At 40.6% G+C, this 17,140-nt stretch overlaps 1 protein-coding gene across 1 annotated transcript; it reads right to left on the reverse strand.

The window, feature by feature from the left end:
- Positions 1-117: 117 nt before the first annotated feature.
- Positions 118-17,104, reverse strand: TSPAN13 (tetraspanin 13). The gene is made up of 6 exons (XM_056334038.1): positions 16,796-17,104; positions 4,501-4,668; positions 3,154-3,234; positions 2,185-2,298; positions 1,737-1,847; positions 118-578 (listed from the first exon to the last, which is right to left on the reverse strand). The coding sequence occupies exons 1-6, from the start codon at positions 16,856-16,858 to the stop codon at positions 504-506; spliced, it is 612 nt and encodes a 203-aa protein (XP_056190013.1). The 5' UTR covers positions 16,859-17,104; the 3' UTR covers positions 118-503.
- Between the last annotated feature and the right edge of the window lie 36 nt (positions 17,105-17,140).

Here is a 17,140-nt window from a genome sequence, read left to right on the forward strand (position 1 = left end):
TATCTTTCGCTTCTATTTTTAACTTAATAGGAAAGTGGGAGACCATTATTAAGACAAAAAAGTTGACTAGAGTTCAACCTAAAGCCTAATCAAATCATACAGTCCAACCATCCACCATGTATTTTCATCATTTTAATGAGCAACTGTGAATTTTTTGTAATCAATGAATACAGCAGAAAATACTTGTGGCTTTTTTTGGATACCAGTAGTGCTATAAAACCCACTATGTAGAGTTCACCACATCAATTACCAAAGTCTTACCAGAGTTATTTAACAAGCTCAGAGCAGCAGTTTGACTCTGCCCAGCTACTAAATACACCGGTCTACTTCAAGACAGATTCTCAGAAGAAAAATAGTGGGAAATTAAATACGAAAACTACAAATTTCTCGTAACGTTTTATTTTGGGTACATGTAGAATCCCTATTATGGACAAATATCAAACTACAGAGAATCTGCATTTTGAAGCAGAGGGTGCAGAGACAAGATTCAGTCATTTATAAACTCAAAGAAATGCACTAGGGTTTGCACGAGGATCCTTTTGGTTCCTGTATCTATAAGTCAGCCAGACTCCCAGAATCTGAAAACAAAACACAAAGATATTATTAAGCAGGCGGTCTCCACCCCATCTTCTATTTGTTTTAAACATAAAATCCTGACAATTCTGAGTATGCAAATTTAGGATATTTTACTGTTGCTAAAATGGCACCACACACCAGCTTTCTTAATTAGAAAAAGAATACACCTTCTCAGAAAGTATTCATAGCTAGCAACAAACAAAAACCCCAACACTTTATCTGCAATGCAAGATATTTTCCATAGGCATGTCTAGTGTTAAATTATTCTGCCCCTTCCCCAAATTGTAAGTAATAATAAACCTGGTTTTAGTGCAATGATAAATCCTCCAAATTGTTTTATTTTACAGTTACCACTTAATTATGAGGCTATTTTTCTAGTACATTTTCAAATCTTGTTATTCCCCCCAACCTCTCAGCAGCTTCGCATTTTTAATAAAGAAATTGAGGGCAGAAGTCAGAGTGATTCTACTTAAGTTGCTGTAGTACCTACAAACCTTCTCAAAACTGCACTATAGAGCAGGAGGAGTATTTTCACATGCTTTACTGTGGGGTTATGAAAGACCTGCTCTGAGGGTTTTTATCCACTGCTCAATAAAGCCAGTACCCAGTACCATCTGGGTACCAAAGCAAAGACTCAAAGACCTTTTTAACCTGATGTTTAAAGTACATTTCACTCATCATGAAACTGTATCTTTGCATTACAGAAGGCATACACAAAAAAAAAAACAATCCCCAAATAAAAAAGGCCCAAATGACCTGGGGGGGGGGGGGGGGGGGGGGGAGCGGGGAGTGTAGGCAGAAGAACAGGGAAACAAGGTAAAGTAATGGCACACTTTTAATTATGTTTGAAGAATGGTAAACCTGAACAGCTAACTTTCTGCAAAACTTTAACAGTTTACAGCACCACATTTTAATGTGGTATCTAGTTGCAGTTTGTAGTATAAATAACAAAGATGCAAGAACTCCCAGTGTTGAATAAAGACAAGCCCTCCTCCTGGCAGACTTCAGCAAGCTGACAGCCTAGAAAAATTTGATCTAATTATTTGACTCCTGAGATAGTACTGAAAGTTCCTGTAATAAACCTCCTAAAATTAATTGCTTCCTAAAACAATGCCTTAAAATTGGGGAAAAAACACTGCATTTTCTAACCTCCTACTCACCTCTGTGAAACTGAAGAAAAGTCCTATGCCTCCAACAAATGTCAGCACCATTCCAGAATATTCTTCTATTATCGGTGCACATGGTTGACACTGGCGACTTTTAAAACAATCCTGTAGCAGATACAGAGAATTTGCACTCCCTTGTCTGATGACACTTCATTGACTGAAAGCACCTAGCTAGCCCTCTAAAAGACTGCCAGGCATGAAAAAAACTCTAGCAGTTTTAAAGGACTCCAGAAAAGCAAGCATACAAATAACAATGGGGTACAACCTTTGCAGGGTGCTTTGTGATTACACTTCAAATAAGTTAACAAAAGAGCTTAGTATCATTGTTAACAACTACTTTACACATTTGTTAAAAAGCTCTGCTTTCTGACACTACAAAAACAATTGTACATTTTCAAACAAACAGAATGAGAAGAAGTTTTTTCACACTTGAAACACTTACAGAGGAGCAGGTTTCATTCTGATCAAAAACTCTGAATCCACAACAATTCAGATTTCTCTCAATATCTGTTCTCGCACTGTTAGTGTTATTCCATCCCACCTCTAGAAGTTGACTCTAGAAGGCATAAGCAAACACATGTTAATTGAGCTGTTTTGCATTTCACTGGAAACCAATACACTAGACCAAGTTGAAAATTCCCTAACTAAAACCTTCAGATCCTGAAGTCTAAAAGGATAATACATTAAAGAATAACTTGAATGTTCAAACAGCCTGTGTAGCCAACGAAACAGCAGCACTTAGCAGCAGCACATTCACGGTTGTAATTAATTTTCTTCCTTCCTTTTTCCTAAATACAAGAGCACTAGTAATGGGACATGCAGCTAATCTAACTGGGACTCCTCAGACTTTAAACAAAAAGTGTGTTTACATGTAAAAGCTGATTATTTACCCACTGTACTTTTGCCCACTTCTTATGCGGTAAGAATTAAGTCTCCATACCTCATGGAAGCTGGTTTTACTTTCACATTTAAGGGTCACCTCTGTTCTTAATGTAGTTAACTTTTTCAGTTACACAAGAACAATTCAGTGGCTTTATCATCTTTACATTATGATTACTGTAGATTTCATCAGCTTATCTGGAATTGCTGAACACATGACATAGCCAATATATCATGCTCCTACGCTTGTGACCCTAAACCTAGGCAGGAAGCTTAAAACCAAATTAATTATTATTTTTTTTTTTAAAAAGACAGCTGAAAGTCACTTTAGGACTCAGATGTTATTTCCTTCTAGCTACTACAGCCAAGCACTGCCTAATTCTAGTACTTAATTAAAAGGATAATGTTGCTTTTCTTAGAATAGCCTCTCTCCATTTTGTGGAAGACTATATATAAATATGTGTGCATGTATGTACAACATACGTATTTACAGTATTATGCTATAGATTAACTGAGAAGTCAGGAAACTTACCTGCTGTTCCTTGTTTAGTGCCAAACAGGCACAGGAGACAGAAAACTGGACAATAAAGACTAGCAAAAGAATAATCATGTACTGGAAATAGTTAAGGATATACTCTCAAATTAATTTTGCTTTTATAACACATATGCCTAACGGTATTCCTTATTTCACTGGATAACAGTAAGTGCTTTAAAATAAAAGAACTATAGAAGTGAATTCTCACTGGATGTGGAAAAGATGACCCAAATAATGTTCGCAGACCTCAATCACCATGTATTGCCTCTTTCTGGCTACTACTATACATAGCTGTTATTTCTGGGTTAGGTGTTTCTTGCCTAGCAAGACAGCATGAGCAGAAACGTTAATAAGAGGAGGTTTCAGAGAGAAAAGTCTACAGCCAATTTCTCCAGCTTTAGGGACTCATGTTGTCATTACAAGATACTTCAATTACAAAATTACAAAAGATACTTAATTACAAAAAGATAACTTTAGCCTAAATGTAAAAAAAAGTGAAAGTTCCTTTTGGAACACAGCCTCACACACTTCTGAACTAATGCATCTGAAGACAGTGTAAAACAAAAAGAACAAACTGCGATACTAAAGATGACGTTTTGAAAGTCAAGCACTGCCTTCACAATCTGGCTGCTGTGTTCAGAGGTAAATACGTAACTCACAGAATTAAATGGTTTGTAAAGTGGAGGTCACTATTTATTCATAGACCATAACCAGAAAAATAAACAGTTTTATCGAATAAATCTCTTTTCTCATCCAAACAGGCTGATTTTGTTATGCAAGGCAGCACCACAGACTGCATACACACTGTTGGTGTGCACAAAGGGGCAGGAAAACATACTGAGAAGGTCTGCACTCATTTACAGTCTGGGTTCGCAATTAAAGACTAGGTATGAAAAGAAAGTGCTTCTTGACAGGCTGTATTACCAACAATGCACTCTCCTGCCAGCTACGACCAGCTCACTATCTGGAAATACCACCCTTTTCTACTGTTAAACATTAATAGTTCACATACTCTAGCTTGGTGTAGGGTTGAGCATACAGTAAGAGGCACCTGCGACACAGTGAGCCACCACAAAAAGCCCTCAAAAATTTGAATTATTTTAATTTTTAAAAAGAGGAGACATGAAAACTTCTGTCTTCAGAGCACAAACAAGGGAGAAAAAAAAGAAGCTGGAATAAAGTTACATGGGAAGGAAGTTTAATGTAGCCTACATTTGCCCAAAATAAGATTGTGAATTTCTGTTCTGTTTCTGAAGCACCTTCCACATCAGTCTCAGCTGACAGACCAGGTTGTTTACATGGCTTGAACCAAGCTGCAATGCATGTAATGCATCAAAAGGATACAAAGAACAGCAGTACTTGATGATGTTTCACCGCACCGATCAATCCAACTAAGGCAATAAGGAAGAGGAAGATTCCTACTGCAATTGCCACTCCAACAACTCTGAAGCTAGAGATGAGGCCGAAGCCAATTCCCCATGCCGCAATTCCAATCAGCAGCAGGCTTACCAGCTGGAGGGAAGAGAAAAAAAAAGTTAGTCTGCATATTAAGAGTCAACCTACACACAGCTACATTCTTTACATTAAAGTTGTTATTAGAAAGGTACAATTTTTCTTTTCAGTGAGAAGAGAAGCAGCACAAGCCTAAATAAACCAATCCTCCACTTCATCACAGAGGTAACTTCAGTTCCAGATGCTTTAAGGAACGCATGTTCTTCAACACTGTTAATGTGGAACTGTTACAACTTAATCTACCTACAAAGTCAAGTCATGTTGCATTATCTGTGACTGAATAGAGACATTAAATTGAAGCGCGGATTATAACAGAACCAACAAATAAGCTAAAAACCATTAGCTCATTCAGCTTTAATTCACAGAATGAAAGAATGAAAATTCCAAATGCTTTCTGAAACAGAAGGAGTGTATTTAAAGAAAATAGAACATAGAGCTCCACATACATAAAAAAAGCCCACTTTGCCAAAATTTACTGTAATCAGGAATACAGCTGTATTAATTCTACAGTTGATGATGTAACACAACAGTTGGCAAGATCACACAAAAACACTTTTTAGATCTGTATCTCAAGGACTTCATGTAGTAAAACAATAAAGGTGCCCTGTCTCTGCTACATATTTCTTCAAGAAAATAGCTCCGCTATGAAGTCAATCCTATTCCAATACCCAAAACACTCTTACGTCATTTCCTTCCTTCTAAAGATGGTATTCAAGGAAGGCAGGCAGAATCTGTCCCAGTTAGTTTACTCGGATTTATTGTTTATACAGGCAGGAAACTCCAGCCTTTCCTGTTTCCATGCCAAAAACACAGAAGAAAAAAAAATTCCAACATGAAAAGCTGCAGAGAAATCTGTAATGAGGTACAGCATGAGGGAAGCAGCAAAGCCAATCCAGATGTCCAATACACAAGATGCCTAATACTCTCTTGCTTGAAACAGTTAAACCTATGTGTAATCTACCACCCATTACATTCTCTGTTAAATAAACACTGATTCAACATGCAAATTTTAACCTCCCAAAACCATGACCTCACCAAAATATACCCAGAAATTGTATCATTATTAAAAAAAAAAAAACAACAACAAAACTGTAAGCATTTGGTCTAGTCCAGCCACTTGGCTTTATTCAACAGAAAACACAGAGTGAGCACCTACACTTGCTCACCAGTTGCCATTCAAACAAGATGCACCTCATGATGTTTTACTACTTACCCTGAGGGATGGGGAAGAAAAAAAAAAAGAGGACATTTCCAACTTATTTCAGTATATTTACCCTACAGCAGGGCATTTTTGTTGATTTTAATACCAAATACATCTGTATATTTTTTCAGCTTAAGTACATCTTAGAAAACTGAGCTATGTAATGCTGCTTTTGAAACACGGAACTCTAAAATAACATCAAGAAAGCTAGTAAAACAAGTGGTGATGCTTATCAAGATCAAAATACAGTGGGTGGTTTTTTGTGTGTTCACGGAAGAACACATCTCAAAAAATATTTTTACCAAAAGCCAGTAAACCACATAAGAAATTTATGAGTCTGCAAGAAGAAAAGGAAGGTATTTGTTATACCTACACCTCTCTCTCACCACAAGGACAGACAAAAGAACAATATACAATTTCAAGCAATTCTTCAGTAGCAGTAGAGTTTTAGGATTAATTCACATTTGTCTTTCTTTCTCTTAAACAAAAAGCCTTAACCACCATGTTTATTTAAAACCAAAACACCAGGCCAAGCTGTAGTGAAACTAAATTATGAAGAGGGGAGAAATAAAAAGTAAAACAAAACAAGAAGCCTTGGCTCAGCCACAGACAGATTTTCTGAATGCACACTGCACATTCCTGATGTCATCATGTTAAAAATTAGCCTTGCTAATCAGACAGTTATGTGCAAAACCTACCTGGTCTGATCTATGCCCATTCACTATATTTCTTCATGTCATACTACCGGGAAGATTTATTTTCCCACGTAAGCATCAGAAGTGAACAACAAAAGAAATCACATAACCCAGTTTCCAGTCAGAAGGTGCTGGCTGACGTCCCATACTCTGCACCAACTTAAAAGCACGGAGGTCACACTGCCAGTAAACAGCTCTTCAAAGTGTTACCTCATAAAAAAACCTCAAAGGCAATGACAAATCTCAATTAACAAAGAAAAGCAAAAAAACTTTGTCCCTAATGATTTTCACCAATACTTCTTCCTTCTGCCTGAGCTATGAGTGTCAATCTTTATTTTCACCAATCTGCCTCCAGGACACCAAAAACTGTATTTGTTCAGCTCTTTCCTCATTTCATAAGAGGTCTAACCCAATTTGATGCAATTACTTTCAGTCTTGAAGTATCAAAATCAAAAGAAGAGACTTGAACAATATCTGTGCCTAAAACACCTACTGGATAAATGCAGTGTGTGAACTGCAGGGTACTGGTTTCTTGCTGCTGTTACTCATCCCAGCATCCATTATTCTGACAATATGTACAAGAAATGAGTGCGTATGGCACTAAAAGCTATTACCATGACCCCCTGGCCCAAGAAGTTTTTCTGGCAGACACATTATGAATCTGGAACTGCCATGGTTTTCCAGTTGAAAAGAAGCCTCTCTGGCCTTTAAACCCATTCTTGAACCCTGGATGTTCAGGAATTGTGTGACCGACTTTGAAAAATGAAGTATCATAAAATAGTTCAGTTTCTCTTTTGATCACATTCCAGTTTTAGAGCTATCAGTCTCATTTTCAAGCTTTACCTCCATAATATCAAGGCTGTATTTTCTCTTTTCACATGACAAAGTTGTCCATTATCCAATTCCTTAAAACATCTGGAAATTCAGTATGATCACAGATCCAGGCTACTGGGCTCTGCTTGACAAGCTAAGTGAAAATGCTGTATCCAGTCAGGCAGATACATGATTTAGATAAAAGTAACTATAAGCTACTCCAATTCTGGCCATTTAAACTAATGGAAAACTGACTTCATGTTTCAAAACTGGAGATGGCAGGTTTACAAACCATTCTAGAAACAGATTCAGTATTAAGTTCCTGACTCCTCAGCATGTTGATGTAAAGATGAAATCATGGTTATTCCTTCATTTTCAGGTTTGGATTGGACTATCTGAATGTTGAGCAGTAAAACTATACGTAACACACACACATATATATAGTGCCATAATGTGAAAAACTAAAGTAAACATACTACTACAAGCAGGAAAAATAATGTAAGCTGCTTGGGGAAGAGGTTTTAGAAGTCTGTAAAACAATGCAAGGCTCATAGCATTAGGCACTGTTCAGCCACTAGAAATGACTGCTCTACAGGGCTTATTTCAGTGTTTTGGAACAAAAGGATTTAGATGAAGTATTTCTAAAAGTGAAGCTGCTAAGACTCTGTAGTAAAATGTACTTGAAACAAAAGTACTTAGTAGCCATACTTTTAAATGAGTAATATGTACATTCTAAATGGATAAGCTTTATTTACTTACAAAAAAAGTAAAAAAAAAAAAAGTTCCTTTATTTCTGTTAAATAAAGGAAAAAGGACTGTCTACAGAGCTTCTGAATGTCACATTTTCTTTTTCTGAAATGACATTTCACAGCACCAGATTCCCCTGAAGAAAACAGCATCATCACTGGAAGATTGAAAGTATATGTGAAACTTCATTTTATGTATATGAGTTGACTTACATAAAGTTAGTCTTGGTTACCAACACTTCAGATTTTTGCTTGGTACATCTATCAGAAATGTATGAAATCACAGTTCAGTTTTTAGTGATTAGGACTGATCTGGTTTCCCACAGCAGTCTCATAAGCTGAAAAGATTGGGTTGGAGAAATGACCAGTTAGACTGAATGACAATAGGTTGGACTGCTTGAGCTTCAAGGGTAGCAGCTGATGGCTCATCATCCAGCTGGTAGCAGGTAAGGAACACCACAAAGGCTGATACAAGGCCAATATTACACAGTATCTTCATCAGCAACCTGGGTGATAAGACAGAATAAATCCTCAGAAAATTTGTGGATGATACTAAACAAGGAAGAATGATCAACTCTCCAAATATATTAAACTCAGATAGACCTTGATAAACTTGAGGAATAAGCCAACAGGAACCTCATAAAGTGCAAAATTCTGCTCCTGAGGTGCTTCCGGGGAGCCTGGGAACAAACTGGTTGAACAACAGCCCTACTGAGATAGATCTGGAGATCAAACTGGTTGCCAAGCTGAGTATGAGCCAAGAGTGTGTTCTCATTGCAAACAGGGAAAGCCAAGAGGAGTGTACTCAAAGAAAACAACGCTAGTGAGACTGCAGCTCAAATACTGTGTCCTATTTCAAGTCCCCCAGGTCAAAAAGGAATCTGAGAACCTGGAAATGGCCTGGAGCCTTGCAGGTGATGTTTGAGAAGCAGGTGATGGAGCTGTGTTGGTTTAGTCTAACAGAGAAGCTGCCTAGGGATAGTCTAATAGCAACTGAAGCTGGAGGCGATTTGCAACAGCAACGGAGGCAGTGTTCTCAGCTTCACAAGTAACAGCTTTGGAGGTTCAGACTGGACATTAGAAAAAAACAGCTGCAAGGTGGTCTGGTGCCATACTCGGGTGATAATCTTTGTTCTCAGAGGTTTTCCAGACTCAGTAGACAAAGCCACAGCTGACAAGTATTAGTCATAATCCCACTGTGAGCAGGAGCCTGGACAAATGAGCGAGCCCCAGAAGTCCCTTCCAACCAGCACTCCCACACACCACAGCCAGCTCTTCCACTGCAAAAATTTTGCCACTCTCCACATCAAAAATCAGAGTTCTAACAGGCAGATAAGAGACAGATTTAGCACTACGCAAGGACTGTTCTGTACCATCTAGCTCACTAAATATCTCCTAAACCCCATACCAACAAAACACCTTCTTAAAAGCAGTAAGGTCCCCCAGTAAAAGAGCAATGAATGATTCTGAAGAAGCACTTAAACAGCTTCAAAACCACCGGGACAAGCCAACAGGTATTAAGAGCAAAAGAATTTATTACAGTCTCAAGCTGGAACAATTTGTCCCACGGAAACATGCTATAAACACACAGTGTCTGCAAACCAAAAAAGCAACGTAAACCCATGGGAACTGTGTGCATGTGGCGGGGGGGTGACAGCTAATATTTTAAACTTAATATCCTCATTTACTACATACTGTGTTTCCCATCAATACAAACCCTAGCTAGCAACCTTATTTAAAAAGCACACACGCAAACTCAGGCTTAGCATAATTCTACATATAAACGCATCAATTTTGAGGTTAAGTAAATGCTTTACCGGAACCAACCTACAGGTAGCACAAATCCTAAGTGAAGAACAGACAGTAGTTTTCACTATGAGATTGAGCAGTTTTTATAAAGAGTAAAAAAAAATATTTAAGGAAATCAAGCATATTACCAACAGACAAAATGTTACTCCATTATCAGCACCTCTACCAGAAAAATTTTAGGGACTGTAAGTTCAAGAACATTGGAATGGATCAGACTCCACTTTAAGTGATTTCCATTATATATTTATATATATATACACACACACACACACACACACTTGAACTTCAGAGATATTTAAAAATTAATTTAGAGTCAAAGAATGTCTTTGTCACAGAGATGAAGTCATCACAAGTTTGACTGCCCTGTTTTCCGGTTAATTTCTCATTAACATGATTAAAGCATTAGCCTTTACAATACTTGTCAGGGTTCTCTTTCCCCTTACTGCTGCATGAATTACTACTCCTATCAAAAAAAACCTCCAAAAACTCTTAAATTGCCCTATTCTTTAAATCCAAGTTCTCCTGTGCACACAGCTGCTCATTACCCTTGCTCCTGTACTGGAAAAAAGTATTTCTCTTCACACTTACCCTTTGTGTATTTATCCACAAGGAGTCAACATTACAAGAAGAAAACATGACACTGATGAGTTATTTCTCTAGACCATGCCACTGAGAAACAATGCAAATACCCAGACCAGTTCCTCCTTCCTTCAACAACAATCCACAAGCAAATGTGCTGTTTTAACTAGCAACTATTCAGTATTGCAACTAGCTTGGACTGCTCACAAAGAAGGAAGTCATATGCAGAAGTTTGTTTTCCCACTGTTTTCTTGTAGGCTCAGCCCAAAAGGGAGTTAGTAAAAACTGCATTTCAGAACTTACATGTCAAGAAATACAGCCTCACCATTCCCAGATAAAGAGACTATAGAGCCTTTACACTGGTACCAGCAAAGGAAGTATTTACAGACTACGTGTCAGGCTGGGTATAGAACAGGAACTAAAACCAGAGAGATTACACACATGAAGAAACACATCCTCCCTAACTTCTCTCTCCACATTTAAGTTCATCTTCCACTTCTTTAAGGGGGCTTTAAATTTTAAACCTCAAATGGTATATACTTCGAAGGTAGAGATCGCCACCACCCTGCCTTTCAACTGGGCCAACCATTTCTGCACAGCCACAGAGACTCTAGAACACAACTCTCCTGGATCCCTGCACTTCATCTAAAACCACCACATTAAAATAAGTGGCAGTATATAGTGGTACACCTTTAGCAAGTTTAGACTAAATTGATTTCTATCACAGCTGTGAGCTAGCCAACCTGTAAGCAACCTTGTCTCCTTACAGTACTTGTTCAGCTTTGCTGAAAGCAAAATAAAGGCTGAGCAGTAAGGAAAACTCTGGGTACCTCCAAAGGATTTCTAACAGAATGCAAAACCTTCCACCCTTAGGTGCCTTATTTAAATGAAGTTATCAGTAGTCTGGTTACTGAACAGCCTTGAGACACATCACGTGGAACAAGTAATTTCTGTGAAAGGCAGAATTCCTGTTATCATGAAAGCCAGTTCTTTCTGTTTCAGGCCTACTTCAGAGTTCTTCATGGCACTGGCCAGCACTTACGGTCAAGTTGGTTTTGACGTGTAACAAGGTCCTTCCACATTAAAATGGCAGAGATTTAACCTATTTCGTACTCCCTGATCTTTGGAAATGAAAGCTTTCTGCTGTGTATCAGGAACAATTATGTTCTAAAATATTTATTTTTGCTTCCTTTTTTGTTTATTGTTTTTTAAGAAGCTATGAAACATTTTCAGGAAGCCCGATGATCCCACATACCCTTCTTCCACACATGTATCTCCTTCAACACAAAACTGATTAGATTAGATCACAACTAATAAATTAAGCTACAAGGCTACAAGACATTCAAAGGGCTTCTCAATAACTGTCATCTGCACCACTAGGATGGCTGAAAACATCAGTGGTATCAAAACATGCCAAGCTCCATACAGCCTCCTTCTTCTGTGCCCTGTTGTTCTCCAGTTCCTTCATGAAAGTGTCTGCCTTCCTAGCTCTAAATGCCACTATGCACTCTGCACAAGGCAAGTCAAACAACAAAACCCACTCATATCTGGTCTATGGACCCAGTACATGTCTCAGTTCCCACCTGCTACCACAAACCGCTGTCACATTGGCTACAAACTGACAGACAGTACAGCTGAGGGTATTCCCAAGCACTGACAAAAGGTCTTGTAGATCCATGTTTTGGCTGTAGCCGCCCTTTCATGCTCTCAAGCGTGAGCATAGAAACCTTCCCCCAAAGCCAATGAATGCAAAACAAAACAAAAAGGCCAAATGCAAGACTAAATTGACATGACCAACATTAACCTTCCCTGCCACACACCTGGGAGCTTCTGTACCACTTTAATTTACGTGTCAAGACTAGATAGTACAGCTTATACTGCTGCCTTCAAAATGTCCTTGAGAATGACAGAAATAACTTACAGACAACCTGTCCCACTTGCCAAGCACCCAGTTAGGATGCCGAGCTAGACCAGCCCAGCACAGGCTAGCACTGGGGCAAACTTTTGACTCTGCACTCTTAAATGCTGACTAAAGACTGTCAGACACAGCAAACAGCAGGCTATTTACTGGTCACTTCTTACAGTAAAACAAACTTATACAAACCAAAACAGAACTGAACTCAGAGATCACAGGTTCATGAAATTGCTGCATAAGGCAAGAACTGTGTTTCTCTAATTCCTGTCTGCTTGTACCTGGCTCCGTATAGCCACTACAGCAGTCAGGAATTATCAGACAATGCAGGAAACAGTCACATCCCCTTTCCATAGGAATATCCACATGTTCGCCCTGCCTCTAACACCAGGTTTCCCCCATGCAGCAAAAAGACAGATGGAGCTAGCACACTTGCATGGAAGATGCAGAATGCTCACTCCTTTGCAACGGAAACTCTGTATTCAAGACGAATGTTATTAAAAACCCTATGATGTCAAGCACACATTGTCCAAACCTGAAAATTTCTGCACTCACCTTTCACACTCCCATAATACAGGCAAAGCAATTTTGATAGAGGGCAGAAAGCACAAATGCACTAACTACACCTCCAATAATTGCTGCATCCAGAGAACAGGCAGCGATAGGAAAAAAGAAACTAACAACTTTCAAATACAGTGCTTGAAAATGGATGCAAAAACCAGGACATTTCATAGACAATCAAAAAAACAGGTTCAGAGAACAAAGTCATAGAAAAAGTACATTACTTTGACAAGGTACTTTAAAGTGTTCTGAGGAAATGTGGATGATTTTGTGGAATGAACTCTGTGCCACTAAAAAATACACACTTTAATGGTAAAGGTACCCTGTGTTTTAATTTCAAACAGCCACTCTAGGTGTAAGAAAAACTGAAAGCCTGCTCATCAAAACAAATGTGAGATGTTTACTTACCAACAGTTCATGTTTGCTGCTACAGCAATAATTAAGTAGCTGCTTGGGTGACAAAACCAGCACACACCATCCAAATGAACTGACTATTTTTTTTTTTAAATTTAAGTATCTGTGGCCCAGCTACCACCCAATCTTTCACCACTAATTAGCGCTTAGGAATTTCCCTTTCCGTTCTGAAAATCTGATTTGAAATAACAAATCAACTGTTCATACTTCAACACAATTACTCAAGACCTCCTTGGAAGGAACACTGTCTACCTAAGGAAATCCTTGTCTGGTTAACGTGAACAAATACTGGTGGAGCCAGCATCTAGGGTTCTCATACCTGGAAGATTAGAAGCCTTAAATTACATACACATCCTTGAATTTGGCTGAATTCTGTGGACAGACATTTTAAACAGTTTGTATGGGTTTGCCATTTGATGGGAAATATAAGTATGACTGAATAAAGACAGACAAAATTTGACAGAAACCCAAGGCTAGTATCTTAAAGGTCCTTGTATACAGACATTTCTTCCATGTCAGACTTCATTCTGGCAAGTACACATAATTATATACACAGAATCAATAAATACTCTCAATTATTCTTCTTGACTCTTCCTATAAGAAATCATACTGAAGTCAGCAAGATTCAGCATAGATGTCAGAATTACTCATGTAAAATACATTTTAAAATAGAATCAGGCCCTAAGGACATTAACTTAGACCAGAGAAGAACCAAAAGTCATTAGCAAAGTACCATCCAAAAAGAACATTAAATAAGCAATTAGGTTAGTGGGTTTCTGGTTTCTTGCCTTAAACCAGTAACTGATTTATTACCGCCAGGACGTGTATTTTTCTTGGTGTACTACCATAAAAAGTAATATGCAATAGACAGCAATAGAAAAATAAAATAAAAAGAAATATAATAAAATAAAATAAAAATAAAATAAAAAGAAAATTAAGCTCCAATATCCTATTCTAGAAGTCTTTTAAAGAAAAACGGAGTATAAACTGTAACCCCCAATATACAGTTCTAAGCGTTTATTTCTTTCAAGAATGTGATACAGCCACATCAATGCTAGCTAGAAAAACATTCGATGAGTGTTACCTATTTGAGCTGATACCCCTTCTTACCCCCACTACTCCCCTCTCATCAATTATTACAGTGAATTAATATTGTTTAAAAAGATGATGCTTTTGCTTGTTTTTATTCTGTCTTCTGTATTTTCTTCCAGCTGGGAAAAAAATAAACCTATCATTCATCACTTTTGCAACCCAATTCTTGTATTGTTAGGGTTTTGTCTAGCCAAGGACCAGAGAAGCCCACATAGTTTGCTAGATCAACTCCACCAGGCCAACTAAACACCTTAAATGTTATTTCTGCAACTCAGAATTTTAAAGCATTAGTCTTGTAACTCGTCTATAATTAATACACAACACAAGCAATAGCAATTGAATATTCCAGTTACTGTAGTTCAAAGAAGTCATTCCTTCCCTTCAGCAAAAATGTGTGGTCTGCATAGGTCAAATGAAAGAATACCATGTGACACCCACAAAGTAAATTTGACTCAAGGAGATATCAGAGCAAGATGAAGGTCACAGGTGCACTGTACAGGTATCACAGACAAAACTACAGAGGTCCCAAAGACCAACCCACCCTTGCTGAGGCCAAATATGTCCAAAAGGCCTACCAGACCTCTTATACCTGGTGAATATGTAGCTATAGGAATAAGTAATGGTGTCTTCAGAGAAAAAAACAACACCTACCATCCAGGTGACCTCAAAATGAGATTTGTGCATGTATTAGGTTAGAAAGAACCAGATTTCTTTCACTACTCTGTCACTAAAGAAACAGTAACAACAATGGCAAAAAGAAGTCTTAAATTAACCTCTGGTTTACTGAAAAGAGAAACCAGGATGGGACTATTTACCTGTATCCTATCCATTGGGACGGTGCAATCCCACAAAAAGCTGGCCATGATGATTCTTTGAGGTCACTTCCAACCTGGGCTATTCTATTCTAACCTTCATTATGACAGTCTACAAACACTGACCTTGCCTCCAACTACAGTTGCCAAACGTGGCAATGCCTGCCTGCTCCCCTCTATTCTGGCTGGGGTTAGCTTGGGCGATCCGTAGCATCACAGGGATCCTGGGTGACTTTCACAGCTGTATAAGCAGGGACTTCCTAAGCATGTTCCACAGACTTTTTCAGGGACATACTCGCTCCGCAAGCTCCTCCAAGGAAGCACGTGCAATAGCACAGCTTCTCCTATATTAAGTTCCCTCTTTTCTGAGGGAACTTTTCACTCATACACCAAAAAATACAACAACTCTGGCTTCAGCACAAGCACTTCTATATCCATTTGTGCTTCGTCCTGGTGACTAGCGTCAGGTCCAGTAACCGACAGCTACGAGAACTCCTTGTTCTGATGAACAGCCTTAGACCTGTTTATCCCACTGTCCTGCCCTCAGTCGAGATCAGGCAGTGCTTTCCGAAAAGCACCACCACCGCTGCCTGCAAGCACTGGCTGACCCCAATTTCAGCCTGCTGGAAGTCATCCCCAAGCATGAAAGTTAACGTGAAACATTAGAGGACATACTACCTCACCAGATGAGCTGTGAGAGGAAGCCATTACATGCACTCACTCCTGTCTCTTGCTGCTTCTGTGTCATTTTAAAATAGATAATGAGGAAAAAAACCTGCAGCTACACCGTAACTGGAGATTTTATTGTTCTCTGTTGAAAACAGGCCCTCCAGCTTGCAGAGGCGAAGCGAGGCACCTGCCTGATGCTCCCCAAGAAGTCAGTTATTTCAGTTTATTACACTACTATTTCCCTGGCCCTCACACACACAGACGTTACCGCCGGCCTGGTCCATCCCCGGGAAGACCAGGGGGCCGGGGGCCTTGTCGCTCGCCGAAATGCACTTACCTCTCGGTGCTACTCCCTGGCTTAGGAATAACAAAGTGATCCCTTCCTCACTCGCGCCCGGCTTGGTGCAGCGACCCTTCCACGCAAGGGAAAAGGGCACCGCAGCGCCGCCGCTCCGCAGCCCGGCCCAGCCCGCCGCCGGGGATGCGGTTTCCCCGCGGACGGGCAGCCTCGCCCCGCCGCCCGCTCCCAGACCGCCCTGGATTTTGATCCCGGGGAGCCACGTCTCTGCAGTGACAAAGCCCGGCCAGACGGGTGCCACCTCGCCCGCAGCTGGAGGCCGCAAGCGAGCGGCGGCCCCGGCTCCGAGTCCCCCCAGCCCCTGCGCACCATCCCGCCGAGAGGAGGCCGCCTCAGCCCGCAGCGGAGCGAGCCCCGCCGCCTCCCCTCCCCGCCGCCGCCCCCAGCCCACCTCACCCCGCCACCCGCCGGGCGGGGGAGACGCGGCCGGACAGCCCGCGCCCCCCGGCCGCCTCGCCTCACGCACCGTGTAGAGCAGGTTGAGGGCGCAGAGGCAGTTCTTGGAGCACGCGAAGCCCCCGCACACCATCGCGCCGCCGCCGCTCGGTACCGCGCAGCAGGAGCCGCCACCCCGCCCCTCGCCGGCAGGCGGGCGCGGCCGCAGCAGGTGAGCGACGGCGGCGGCCGCTGCTGCACACGCCGATTGGCCGCTCCCGGGCACGAAGGTAGAGACACGCAAATGAGGAGACGCGGAGAGGGCTGGGAGCGCGGGCGGCGGCGGTGCCAGTCACCCGCTATCTGCGAGCCCCGAGCGCCCGCTGCCTCGCCGCGGCGTTGTGGGGGCGGGGGCGGGGCTGGGGCCGCCGCGCAC

Source organism: Falco biarmicus, chromosome 4, assembly GCF_023638135.1.
Source record: "Falco biarmicus isolate bFalBia1 chromosome 4, bFalBia1.pri, whole genome shotgun sequence".
Taxonomy (NCBI): Eukaryota; Metazoa; Chordata; class Aves; order Falconiformes; family Falconidae; genus Falco; species Falco biarmicus.